The 14599-nt window shown below is 43.2% G+C and overlaps 1 protein-coding gene across 1 annotated transcript in view; it reads left to right on the forward strand.

Annotated features, from left to right (window-relative positions):
• Positions 1–14599, forward strand: part of LOC311046099 (collagen alpha-1(XI) chain-like) — a 135426-nt gene that overhangs the window by 12022 nt on the left and 108805 nt on the right. Inside the window, exons 3-4 of the mRNA XM_084058223.1 lie at positions 2241–2454; positions 4505–4667. Of these exons, the coding sequence (XP_083914349.1) occupies positions 2241–2454; positions 4505–4667 (377 nt within the window). The remainder of the gene's footprint in view (positions 1–2240; positions 2455–4504; positions 4668–14599) is intronic.

Here is a 14599-nt window from a genome sequence, read left to right on the forward strand (position 1 = left end):
TGGGCCAATTTGGCCGAGTGGCAAAGGAAAAAATAAGGCACAAAATTGTGTTTGATATTAGCAATTAGATCTCTTGTGATTGTTGGCTCAAAGTAATTGCCTGCAAACCTTTCAGCTTTAAGGACTGGAAATTTGACGGAACACAACTCCGAGGTACTAGGATTGAGGTGTTAGCGTCGCCACGGAAACAAGGTGTCAGAGTGATCTCCGTCAGGAGAAGAATGTCTGTTTCTTTTGTTGTTGCTTTTCTTCAAGAATAGCCCCGTTAGTCATTCACTGAAGGGAACCCCATTAACAGTCAAAGGATGACATTTGTTAGTTGTTCTATTTACACGGCCTATAAAATTAATGTGGCTGCAAGATCACTTTTAGCTTCTTGCAGCGCACGCCAACTACTGTTTCAACTGCTTTAATAAAGAGCAGCCCAGGTCCAGTTGTCTAGACTAGTGTGCTTTATGTGAAATTAACTGTAAGTTTGAGAAATATGTGTTGTGCCATCATTCACTTAACCCATTAGAATTCAATTAAAGCCAGATTCCGGGACTTATCTCAGTGAATAAAACGTTTGTTGTAAGCAGTCTGTATGGTAGAGTATGTTAATTCAATATAACTAGAGCATCTGCAGATGTTGGTGGTGGTCTCCCTAGTCCCTACTTTTCCATTGAAAATGACATTTTGGACCTGGTGTCGTCGGGTAGGACACCTACTGTACTGGTTGACAGTTTTAGTTATTTGAACCGGACGGCGCACCTCTAGCTGAGTGGGTAGAGAGGGTATGGTAATCAGAAGTTTACCAGTTCAACCCTTGTCTCGCTCATGTATACTGTATATATGTCAAAGTGTCCCTGAGCAAGTCACTTAATACATTACACACATCTGTGTAATTTTTTTGATTTCTTTGGGCTATTCAAAAATAGCAGATCTACAAGCTCATGCCGCACTATGAGCTTGTAGATCTGCTATTTTTGAAAAATCGTGAACATTTGTGCAAATCTTTGAATATATCTATTTTTAAAGCGAACATTTGTAACTGTCAAATGTCTCAACAAATGTCTTAATTTTTCAGAAAAACTATTGTTGCTATATCAGTGGTGCTCAAACTTTTTATTGTCAAGGACCCCCCAAAATCATATTTTTTGGCCGCCAACCCCCATCAAAATATGTTGTTCTAGGGACCCCCCAGAAGCAAAGATTTGAGTTAAAAATGTTGTTTCGAAAAATTACATGTATTCAAAGATTTGCACAAATGTTCAAGAATGGTTATGGATCGTAGTGCTATGAGCTTGTAGATCTGCTATGTTTGAATAGCCAAAGTATAAAAATCATGGTTATAGCTGTAATCCAAAATGACACAGATGCGTTCCCGGTCTTAATGGGTTAACCCCTAGTCTCACAGAGCCAGACGTTTGGATACCTCCGCCTAGCTCAGTAGGCGACGATCTCTGAAAATATGGCTATGCGAGACTACTTAACCTCTAACATCTCACCACAGAGCACTCATCAAAAAGCCACCTCAGCAAGCCATCTGTTGGGTGAATGCCGAAAAGTAATTTCTCCTCTCTCGAGGACGACGCATTACACCGCCTGTCCTTCCCCTTTTCATTACATTTGGTTATTGGACATGTAGTACAGATACTATAAATGAACTAGTAGCATAATACAACTACAGGGCAGACTACCATTAACTGAATTGGGAAAAGGTAGAGGGTTAGAGCTTAGAAGGGATAGAAGGCTCAATCAATAGAAGAATAAGAAGAGGAGGAGGGAGGGAAAGAAATGAAAAGGAATGTGTGAGATGAGATTCTATCTAGGTCTAGGAGATGATGGGGAGTTGAGGAGTGAAGGGCTACGGTGTGAGGGACTTAACCCATTTAGACATGAGGTCGATTCTAAAAAATCTAAATAAATCCTGACCTGAAAAACTATTTACTCAAAAATTACCCAAATAAATAATGTTGCTATATACTGTACATAACAACAACCCCAAAAGGGGTTCCCGGATTGAAAGGTGTAGTTACGTATAGGGTTTCCCGGTCTAAATGGTTATGTTAACATCTATGGAAAGATATAAGCATTCACTTTGTTGGTGCAGTGAAATTACCCCCCGTCTCTAACCTGCATGCTGATCTCAACTGCTTTCAACCTTAGCAAAAAAGCAGTTATTGGACTGGACTGGACGTATGTAGGCTTTAAGTGATTAAATAACCAACACTAACCAATGGTTCCCCTGCCCTGTATAGGAGGAGTGTTCCCTGAGGACTTCTCCGTCATGTTCACCATCAAGCCCAAAGCCGGCCTGCAGTCCTTCCTGCTCTCCGTGTACAACCAGCAGGGCATCCAGCAGCTCGGCGTGGAGGTGGGCCGCGCCCCCGTATTCCTGTATGAGGACCAGCATGGCAAACCTGCCCCCGAGGAGTACCCCTTGTTCCGCTCCGTCAACCTCGCCGATGGAAAGTAAGTGACTGACTGAAGCGCCCCGACAGGTTGGAGTAACTTGGTCCTGACGTGAGAGGGACCAAAGCTTAGCTTAGCTCAGTGTCATTCTGGATCTAAGATAGACATTTTGTTGTTTGATTGTCCTCCTGTCCATTGTATTCTGTTGACTGGCGCTTGGTCAACCTACGTTTTGCATATATATCGCACCATATTGATGAGGACGCAGATGCAAACGCTACTCCGTTTGCGTTCCATATTGACAAGGACGGATCATTATTCACTTAGTCTTGCTCAGCCAAACAACATGGGCTAAAGGGTGGAAAGGCATGACCCTGGGAACGCAATTTCCTTCGGTTGTGCAATACCCGTTGTACCCATTTTACCCGTGGTCAAAGTACTTTGTGCTGTACCCACCCAGTATCATAGTACTTGGAGGCCAGTCTATGCTGTCAGTACTATGATATCATATAGATAATATCAGGGCATAAAAGGGACATAAAATGGACATTATGTCCATTATGGGCATAAAAGAGACACAAGCAAACAGACAGAAAGACAGATATGGAGATTTGCGGATTTATAGATATTCTGGACATCTGCCGATCCGGCTGACTTTCCCACTCAGCACATAACTCCCTCGGGTCACTGGGGATACACATGCCAAGATTGAGATTTCATGCATACACACATGGACACGCTCGCGGAGATTCCGTGCATCTGACGTCATATTGCTGACATCAGCGATCTCCATATGGAGATTTGTGGATCACCTATAGATATTTTTGTAGATCCACTGATCCGACCGACTTCACACCGGGCACGGCATGAAGGTCGGACGATCGGTCGGACCTGTGACTAACGCCAAGCTTTGTATGTGATGAGTTGGGAGTAAGAATGTGTTGGTCTTTAATGAGTGATTTCAGCGATTACACATGCTGCACATGTGTATTCAGTTAGATTAATAACATGCATTCAGGCATACGCACATTATAGCCATTAATTGTCCCTGACTGCAATGTAAAAACATTTTAGGACATCAGAACTGTATACTATGCCAGGAATATATTGTTTTGTCTAATGGATAACTCTGCTGGCCTGCAGTGCAGAATATGCAGGCTCAGTGCCTATAAGCAACGCATTGTAAGGATATTCTTAAACAATAACTCACTTGTTTAATTCTCTTGCTTACACTAAATTGATTCATGGAGAGTATTGTTGGCTAAATGGTCCCGAACCAAACAATTCCACGTATTTATTTATTTTTTCTTTTCATTTAATCCGTATGTACTTTTATTTTTTTTGCCTCACCAGAGATGATTCATCATCATTAGCATATGTTTGTGTTGTCACAGACTCCATATGGGAGAAGTCAGACAGTAAAGGCTAATTGATTATTGGCAACTATGAAATTATAGTCTTTTCTTTCCCAGAATGATTTAGAGCAGTGAAATGCTGACGTTCAATTGCACCCTGGGTTGGCCCATAATAAATTAGCCTGCATGCATAACTGTGCAATGACGCTAATGCGAAATACTGAAAACAATGTGCACTTGTCTCAGGCATCTGAGCAAATACAACAAACACAATCTGTCTTGAAGTGATTTCACGGTGGATTGTTTCTCTGTCATTAACATTGAATCAAAACGTGTGAATATAGTAGGTGCAAATTGTAGACGTTTACTCTCAACTCGCAACTTACAGCATATCCACAAAAATACTATCTGCCTTAATTCTGTGCAAATTAAAAGCTATTCCGTCCAGGAACCGAAGCTTAAAAACAGGCTTACACATAGAGCACTGCTAATGATCAAATGCAATTAATGCATCCGTCATATGGATATGTAAATGTTAAATTCAACGTTATATCTATCTTTGCTGATTGCCTCTGATACATCACAAGCTTAAATCATCAATTTCATGACCTAAAATAGGAACGCTACCATTTTCATTAACCAATATTCTTTGAAATTACCACAAAATTACATGTTGTCAAATGATTAGTTGATATAAACGAGTGGCACTGCTGATGTCTTCTGGAAAAGCTCACCATGTCCTTTGTGTTGTGTAGGTGGCATCGCGTGGCCATCAGCGTGGAGAAGAAGAGTGTCACCATCATCGTGGACTGTAAGAAGAAGCTGATCAGACCGCTCGCCAGAAGCGACCAGGCAATCATCAACACTGAAGGCATCACTGTTTTTGGCACCAGGATTCTTGATGAGGAAGTCTTCGAGGTAAGGCGGGCATTTTGGCTATGTTCAAGCTGTCAGCCCAAATCAGACTTTTGGCCTATCCATATATTGGAATCAGCCTGGTTTCATCAAGTCTGAATCAGATTTTTTTGCTAATCCGATTTTAACCACATTCCTAGCTGGTTTGAAATGTGATTCAAATCTGTTTTGAGAAGATGTGTCTCTGGGCACAGTGACATCAAAGCCTGATTTATACTTTGTTGTATGACATGTTGCTTGGCAAAAATAGCTGACCTACAAGCTGTGTCGCATTACAAAACATTGCAAGCTTGTAGATCTGCGAGTGAAACGGTTGTATGAGTATAAGTTAAGCGTTACTCACGCCTATGTTGTTATTATGGCATTACCACAGGAACCAATGCAGATAAATTGATGATTTATTGAATGCACAAACCCGATCTGATCTCTTGCAAATACCAGTGTGGACAAGTCAGTCCTAAGATCAGATTTGAAAAACGAATCGGATTTTCCCTGCGGTCTGAACAACGCCTTTGAGTTTGTCACATCTGTGATGGAAAAACTGTGTAACTGCAATGTTGGTGTTGTTTTTTGTTGTAGTGTTCTTGATTTGCAAGTTTTACTTGTTCATTCGTGTTCTTTTATGAGTTTTATGGCCCTTGGACCATTGATAATGGTTAAAAGCTTCACAGGCGTCAATGAGAAAATGCTGCGAGAATTTCGTTTTGTCAGTCTTAAAAAGCTCTCTCTTGGCCCAAAGGATTGAATCTGACAAGAGCATTATGCGGCTCCGGACCAACGTGGTGTTACGTGAGTTTTGTTGTTTGCTGGATCTCAGGCTTCCGTGGCCTGGATCATTTAGTTCAATTTACCTGGAAAAAAATATGGACGTAATTAGAAGCACATTGTTAATCTCCGGATTCTCAATGACTAAAGGGATATTTCAAACTTTTCGTGTCCAAATGTCTAATGGCTATGCATGTTATTTAAATTCCACTACGTTTGTTCATCACCGGTACTTTTCTTTATGGACCGCAACAACAATACTGGCTTTGTGTTTACACTGGTTGGCCAGAGGCATGGGCAAAGTCTTTGGAAATGGTACTTGTACCCTGCCTGCTCCAGTATGCTCTTTTTCCCTTAACAAGTTGTTGGATTTTGAGCTTGAGTGGCAGGCATAATAATAGGAAAATCCTGAGAAAGCATACATAGGCTTTGGTTGTTCATACTGTGTACTGTATGTCCTTTGTATTTTGTGTGCAGAGTGCATATCATCACCAATTCATGCTTCAGATTATTGGCACTTATTTGACTACAATGGTGTTCTAGACCAGCCTGGCACGGCAAGACTAATCACTAACGATTTCGCTGTGACATATTATTGTCTGACTTTTTTTTTTGTACGACGGTGCGACACATTATGACTTGTGAGCTTGTATACCTGATATTTCTATATTTATTTTATATCTGCTACATCATACGACGGAAAATATATTAGGCATTCCAAGCTACCAGTTTTAGCTCAGGTAGCGTTGAGCTCAATGGAAAGTCTGACCTCCATGCTAGTTTAGCTCAGAAGACAATAGACCCTCTTTGATCTCAACTTGTGGAATGCTTGCTAACAAGAACAGCCTGCTAAATGCTTGCCTTCAGGTCACACGTCTTTGAGCAGAGGAGCCACTTGAAAATTGGATCATCCCCTTCCTCACCGCTGGGTTTTGCTGGCAAGCTGATCTTAATTAACAGTTAATAGGTGGTATAAAATGTGGACAATGAGAAGTCACAGGCAATGGTTTTTGTTACCAGACTTTCTTTGTAGGGAATCTTTTATGCTGCTGTGGTTTATAATGTAGTGATATATTTATAGTGTTACATTTAAGCCATTCAAGCCCTTCTCATTCAGATTTACATGAGTGCAACTTATTATAATTAATTGATCGACATTCCAATCAGATAACAGCAATGAAGGTTCAATACTTCAGGTTCTTGAAGCACAAAACTGTATACTGTTGTGAATGATTGTACCTGATTTTAAAGTGTGAGACATATTAAGGAATAGAAACTGATGAAGGAACGTTCCAGAGGGTTGTTTTTAGAAAGCAGTGCTTTCACCAGGTCTATTTTGACTGATTTTACTGGTCTGAGGCCAGCAATTGGCCTTTTGTGGGTGTTCTTTGTTTGAACATACATTAAGCTAAATGGAGTTAAATTACAGACCAATTTGGGGTTTCTTTTCTCCATAGAAACTTGGAAAAGTGAACATGGTTTTGTTTTTTTCCCAGGGGCAGAGGCTGTTCGCACATTTTTAATCACAGTATATCTCAGCCACTAGCAAAGCTGCCTGTGGTGATGATGGCCGAAACCAAAAAAACTATGCTTTAATTATTTCCACTTCAGCTTTAATAGCTATGGGTTTGTTGATTGCAAACTGGCTATTTGTAAGCAAACTGGACTGTAATGACTCAGCCCACAAACCCTTTAGAATCCAAAAGCAACTGCCTTGATTCATTATATTACCAAAGATGAAACGGGTACACAAATTTTGATTCAAACCATGTCGCTTTCAAAATGGCCTTAAAGGATTAAGATTATATTCTGGCTGGAATTCAACATCTGTATTTGCAAACAATCAGTATACCTCTGCTCTGAGGCGATGTGAGACATTGGAACGATATCTAGATGGCAAACACATTTTGAAGCTGGTAAATGTGTTTGTTATTGCTGTTGTGACCAATTTTCCAAATATTTGTGCTCCAAAATGTACAGTACATATTGTGCAGATGCACCAGAAGGCCTTGGTTACTCTGTTAGCCCTTGACATTATGTGGGTGTACAATATAATTGGAATCTTTGTTAGGACTGTAATCTTTCAAAACAGTTAAACTTTATAAGGCGCACAGCACAGTACTTCTGGCATTATGCTGTCTCTCAAAACTTTACCTGAATATACACTGTTTCAAAAAACAATTTGTGTCTGTCCTTCTTTGGAATATAAATCAACATGATTTATATTGTTTTTGATTCTTGTAAGTCTCACAGGGTCAAAGACGTTAAACAGAAGTAATCAATGGACTTACTCTACTTTGTTTGCACTATTTCAAGCAGAAAGCATATGTTAGACATATTGAAAATCAATACAACGTGGAAAGATTCTCAGATAAACTGGAATCGCAAATAGATATGATTGGATATCTTGTTATACTCTCAGGACAAGACTACCATGACACCGACACCCATTGGTGTCGGTGAGCTTAACCAGATATCAAGGTGCTTAGATGCAACACAGCGTTTGGACCCTTTCCGGTGTTAATGTTGTCTGTTTGAGTTATTTCCACTTCCCAGATCGATGGCAGATCTGACCCAGTGAGTGTATTGGCAAAGTACAACAGTGTGTTTGTTTCAACATTCTTGGAGAACAAGATGGGTTTTAGTTTTTTACCTCACACACAAGAACGTTTACAATCACACCTACCTCAAACCAGAGACATGTGTTAGCTGCCATCCACAGCTTGAGGTAAAACCTCTGATAGGTTACCTGAGACCAGATGGTGTAAACAAATCGTAGGTGTTTCAGCACAGCAAGCTTGACCTTCAGAGCTGTGGCAACGTTCGGTTAGCTTGTTATTCATGTTAACCGCTTTCAACCTGGAGAAAATGGCCGCTACAAGCTCACGACGGGTCACCATGCCATGCGCTGTGTGCTTGTAGATCGTCTGTTTGCGCTATTCGCGTACAAGGAAGTATAAGTAGTGCTTAAAGGTCCAGTAACTGATGTTTTTGTTAACACAATTGTCTATATTCTAATATCATTACGATAGACTAGAGTGTTTGTTCAGTGATAAGGGTCTCCCTGTCTCTCCAGCTCTTTAGTAAACAGAAAATGCATTGTAAGGTCGGGATACCAATTTGATCCAATCAGATGAGAGAACTCATACAGGACACAGGATAAGCAAGTGAAATTAGAAGTGAGCAGACAGAATTGGAACTGGAGCACTGTAAAATTGACGCTGATAAATGGGTGCTCTTCCCTGATTGGCTGAAATTGGCAAAATGCATGTTCTGTTTATTAAAGAGCTGGAGTGGACCGGGAGACTGCTGCGATTGAACAAACACTCTATGAATGGCAATGATTACAGAGCCTTAACCTTTTAACACAATCACTTACACTACCTTTAAGTGGTTAATGGTGAGCGCACTCAACATGCGTCCTCCAATGAGCATGTAAGCATATGGCTGCCTTACCGCTGTCGATTGTATAAGCAGGTGTCAGCGCTGGAAAGCGAAGCACGAGGGAAAGCTGGGGGGAAAATATGATGAGCGTATGTGCTTAGTCTCTGCCCAGGCAGCGCAGCGCTGCACAGGCAGCTGTTTAAGAGATATGGCTGCTGACCGCCCGGGGGCCTCCTAGCCCCCCTCCTCCTCCTCCTCCTCCTCCTCCTCCACCGTTTTAAATAAAGCCACAAGATGTGTGAGCTGAAACCATCCCTCTGTTTCTGTTTGTTTCCCTCGCGAAGCGCCGCAGATCGCAACGGACCTCTGATGCACAAATTCATGTCGAGTCCTGGAGTGTGTGTGTGTGTGTGTGTGTGTGTGTGTGTGTGCTGTGAGTGTGCGCACACCACATATTGCTATACTTATTGGGGCCAGATGTCCCCACAAGTATAGTAGAACTCGAGAAACCGACCTTGGGACGACCTTAGGACCCCACAAGAGAAATGTTGTTTTTCATGGTTAACAAAGAAGAGTGTGTGTGTGTGTGTGTGTGTGTGTGTGTGTGTGTGTGTGTGTGTGTGTGTGTGTGTGTGTGTGTGTGTGTGCGTGTGTGTGTCAGAGAATGAATACAGCAGAAAGACCAAAGCAATGGTACTTTATTTAGCTACACAGCAATTTCCAGAGTTTTAACTTTTTGTCTAGTGTAAAGGTGGGTTATACACTGAGCTAAATTAAATAATACTCTGGATTTTACTGTACATCTATGGTTCCTGAACACTAGACAAACCTAGTACTGTATGTCAAGCAGCACTGTCTTTGGCTATGGAATAGACTGTAGCTTGTCTCTTATGGGCTCCGGGCCTTGGGAGTGAATCATTGTTTATGGTTCAGTTGGCTGAGGGAGACATGGCTCGACTGTCCCTAATCGGTCTTTTCGCCCGAAAGTATCAACAACAAAATGTTTTTGCTTAGACCTGTTTAATGGGAATTTAGTCATTTGTTCACAGTTGAATGCGTATAAACAGATGAAGCGGTTGGTTGGTCGCAGTGTGTCATTGATATTATACAGAAAACGTTTAAAAAAAAAATAAGCTCAGCAGGAAAATGGCACGGTGGCCTTCTTTTCCAATTGGCAGCCGTGAATTTTGCAAATTATGTTATGTATTTTTGAATGGGGCATGAATGGGGTTTTTGCATGGGTTGCATGGCCTGTAGGAAACTTGCTCAACATATTAAGTACCGCGTAATCCTTAGAGCGCGAGAACAAACGGAGTCACGCCCCTCAAAATATTGAGTCGCAGAGTTTTCTTCTGTTATGCATTCCATCACACACACATGAGATGGCATATTATTTGTTTTCACTCCGCTGTCACGCAAAGCGATGCGGCGGCATCTCGGATTGAGTAACGCCGCGGTGAACGAGACCCCTTCAGAGCGTCCTTGTGCCGCGTCTGTGGCCTCCCTCCCCTGTACAGCATAAGGGGCTGTAGACGTCTAGAAGATCCTTTTAGACCACTGGCTGTCATCATGAGGGCCGGGGACCCCGCGGGGGTCCTTGACGGGGTTCCAGTTCCTAGTTTGGAACCAGATGGACACGTACGGGTCTGTAACTCTGAGAGCGTACAAATGGAACCAAATTGTCTGTGGTCTAAAACATATCAAACGGGTGTCCCTTGAAATGAAAAACGGTGGGAATCACTGCTTTAGACTCTCATGAGTGTCTTCATTCAACTCTTAAAAACTGTCATCTCTCATCATCTCACAGCGCCCGCCAGCCCGCCCCTTCCTCTCGCTGTGTAAATCCCAGTGACTTACAGACCAACCCTCTTGTCCCTCCTTGTGCCTCAACCAAACATACCATCCTTGCTAAATGGTCCCCGCAGAGCCATGAGGTAATGGGGCCAAGCTGTGTGGCGCTACTGACAAGCTGCGTTTGATGTGTGTAAAGAGAGAGGATAATACGGAAGGAAGAGGCGAGCGAGGGAGGTGAGAGAAAAGGCAGGGCAAACAAGCAGGCAGATGGTTCCAGGCCAGTCTTTAAGGCCTGTATGTTGTTTTTGGGGACTACTGTCGGGAATACGGGGGCATTAATATTCAACACCTAGCATGACTTTTGTCTGCCCCTGCTACTTAAAAAGAAACTGTAGATGCCTGGTCCGCGCCCCTGACCACAAGGGGCTGCGTTTGACGTAAACTTGGAGAACTCTGCGTGGTATGAGACATTTTCCCCGCTTCCTGGCGCTTCTCTTTTCGATAATTGATGTCCTTGTACTATCTGGAAAGTCTATTTCGTACTTATGGCAATGATGATGATGTGCGCTCCTCCTAGGGTTTGGACAAGGCCGCCTATTTAGATAATAAGCGTGTCAAGTTTATCGCGTGTTGGACAACGGGAATAAACAAAAGTAGATGGGGAAAAAAGTAAAGCAAACAAGGAGGCGTCACACTTCCAAAGCGCTGAGGTGCTGCGCGGACTAGAATGGGGCTGCACAGTATGGAATGCATAAAAGGGACACGCATGTAATCCGTGATAAGCTGCGATAAGCTCTTGTTTGCACTCAACCACTTTCAACCAGGCATCTCTATTTTGGCCTTGTTCGGGACAGTCACGCTAATGTACTGTCAGTTAAAAACATGTAACCCCCCCCCGTCTGTGTCGGTGCTGAGCTGACTAAAATAGTGCCCATATAGTGCAGTGGGAGGCCTTCAGTGTCACCGGTAGGTCACAGTGATAGATTGACAGGAATTACCTGGCACTTAAGCTCAGCACCGCAATTACTACGCCTGAGGGAGAAGCAGAGGCCTCATCAGGGCAGGTCACCAGCACCGGGCCCACTGACTCAGGCAGCCGCCGTGTTGTGATTGGTGCATCAAATAGTGTCGTCATCTTCTCTAGGTGACACAAATCCCGTTTCCACGATCCAAAATCATCAGAAAAATGAGAAGTACAAGATGTTACTGCAATCAAGGTGGCTTTTAAGCACAAATCAAAATGATGTTAATACTGCTGCGTATGAGGGTTCTTGAAAATGATGTTTGGCCTCACTTAAAAGATGAATCTGTGAATGAATGCATTTGGGAGCGATGCGTCAGAGTCCCGATCCATCGTTCCATTTGATTTATGATTGTGGCATCGATTTTAGCCGCGGTTCCGTGCACGTGCGTGTGTATGTGTGCGCACGTGTGTGTGCGTGCATTTGCGTGCATGTACGTGTGCGTGCTTGTGTGTGCGACTGTGCTAGTGTTGCTTCCCTCGTGGGCCGAGGCTGCATGTGCCTCGGGCGTATTTCCAAGCGTGCATTAAAGGTGCATTAACATCCACCAGCTGTTCTGATGGTACTTTGACCTGTGCCTCGAATGCACGTGCACCTGGACGCCCGACTACGAGCTCTCAACCGTGTAATTACACACTTACACGTTGTTGAACTTGCACAATTACAAATGTACTACTCATATCGTTTTGTGTTTAATTCTTGTGAGCGGCATGTTCATAATATCATCAGTGCTGAAGTGGAACCTCATGGTAACGCCATTGTTCGACTCAGACAAAAGTGGAATGAAGTGGAAAGAAATACATCAGTCATTTTTTCACTATCCACAGTTTGTTGCTCGCTCTAGAGGTCCAAATATGTTATACTGTAATCTTTTTGGCATGGCATAGCCTTTGTACAAAGTAATGTAAACCAAATTGACCCCTTGGGGGTAATAAAGCTTTACCTTACCTTACCTTTATGTCAGAGATTCATGACTTGCTGGCTCATAGTATTCTCTGCGCTTGCCTCTTCGTGCCAAGGTCTCCCAACAGGACAGCATCACACATGAATGTAAATCACATTTTCTGCAGCTGGTAATGTTTTTAATTAAGTTGTCAATTAAAGTCTGTGTCTCTGAGATAAACACTGTCTTTCCCATGGCTGTTTTGATGCCGTCGAGACTAGCCCCGCTATCGTGGACAGTGAGTAATAATACGGTGAAAACAAACTGTAATTTTGTTTATATCAGTGATTAGCCCAGTACGAGGTGGGATGTGAAATCTCTTGACTCTCTGATCTCGGGCCAGCAGTAGCCAGCAGCATTTGATCAAAGCTGTCTGTTTTAAGTTTTTTTTTATTTTGCTTTTTGGGTTTCAACCATTAGCCACATGCTGTGGGACGGGGGCGCGGGGGGTGGAAGCGTGCTGGCTTGGTTGGATGAGGTAATGAAAGCTCATCAGCCTATGTCAAATATGCGCTCGATCATTGCTCCCCGCAGGGGTCTCATGCGAGGCCCTGTTGCAGAAGTGCACCTTTGTGCGTTTAACCTACATCTGTCCTCCAGACAATTCAGCCTTTTTTATTGTGGGGGGGATGTCACACAGTAGAGCCAAATTAGTGTAACGCAAAACAAAACCCGTCTCTCTGCCTGTCCGCTTACTGGTCCTCCGCTAATCATTTATGACAGCTGAACTGAGAGGAAAATACCTGATCTTTCCAAATAATTCCTCCTGGGGAGGGAGCAAAAGTGCAGCAATAGTTCAGGGTGTAAACAATACAGTACACAGTAAAATCCTTAGTGGTGAAGCTGCAATGCAGAACCTATTTTAGTGAATAAAAGGCTATTTCAAACCAATCTGTGTGGTAGAGTATGTTTAATACAATATAACTTGTACATCTTCAGTGACAAATGTACACCTTGGTGTTGGAGGTAAGACACTGAGTGGTTGACAAGCAGCCCTGCCTGAAGCTCATGAGCACAACATTTCCCCTATGGCCAAGCGGGGATTGACCTTTTGCTGAGCAGTAGAAATGTGGTGTCTCGTCTGGGAGACCTGAGTCCCGGGGTAAAACATAAAAGTTATGGGTAGCAGCTTTAATTTATCCATTTGTTACTCAGAGAGTGGTTCCTTCCTGACACTCTTAGTTAAATGAACACTCAGGGTTTTACTGTGTGTATAGGACTAAAGTACATCCGTCCTCGACAGCCTAGGCTGGGATTTCACGGTCTGCTGAGGGCTCGTGATATCGCCCACTTTTTAGGTGATCGGCTGAAGTGGCCGTCTGCCAGTTACTCGCACTTTGTAATTTTGTGTTCCCAGAGGGGTGTTGGCCATATGCTGGGAGGGACACGCTGTGTGTGAGACCTTAGGGTCAGTCAGTCTAGGGAAAAAGCATCAACTCCCTCTCTCCCTCTTTTGGATCTCACAACGTTTCTCACTCACAGCTCTGTTTTAGTCTGAGTGAGAATCTGCTCGCTTGAGAATCAGAGCAAGTGTTGAGATGCTTCATCATTTGGTACTCGTTTTTTTTTTTTACGGCGTAGCACCGAAGGGGTCAGCCGTCTGGAGCTGCGTCTGTCTGTGTCTGTCTGTCTGTCTGTCTGTCTGTCTGTCTGTCTGTCTGTCTGTCTGTCTGTCTGTCTGTCTGTCTGTCTGTCTGTCTGTCTGTCTGTCTGTCTCTAGATGTGTGTGTGTGTGTGTGTGTGTGTGTGTGTGTGTGTGTGTGTGTGTGTGTGTGTGTGTGTGTGTGTGTGTGTGTGTGTGTGTGTGTGTGTGTGTGTGTGTGTGTGTGTGTGTGTGTGTGTCTGTGTGTGTGTGTGTGCGTGCGTGCGTGCGTGCGTGCGTGCGCGCGTGCGTGCGCGCGTGCGCGCGCGCGTTGGTATGTGTCACTATACATACATACGTGAAGTGTGTCTTCTGCATTTGCCCATCCTAACTATTGCAGTTATATACATGTACAGTATGTACTGTACGTCCTGTTCTGTCCTCT

This window comes from Gymnoscopelus microlampas (assembly GCF_963454915.1).
Source record: "Gymnoscopelus microlampas genome assembly, chromosome: 5".
NCBI lineage: Eukaryota > Metazoa > Chordata > Actinopteri > Myctophiformes > Myctophidae > Gymnoscopelus > Gymnoscopelus microlampas.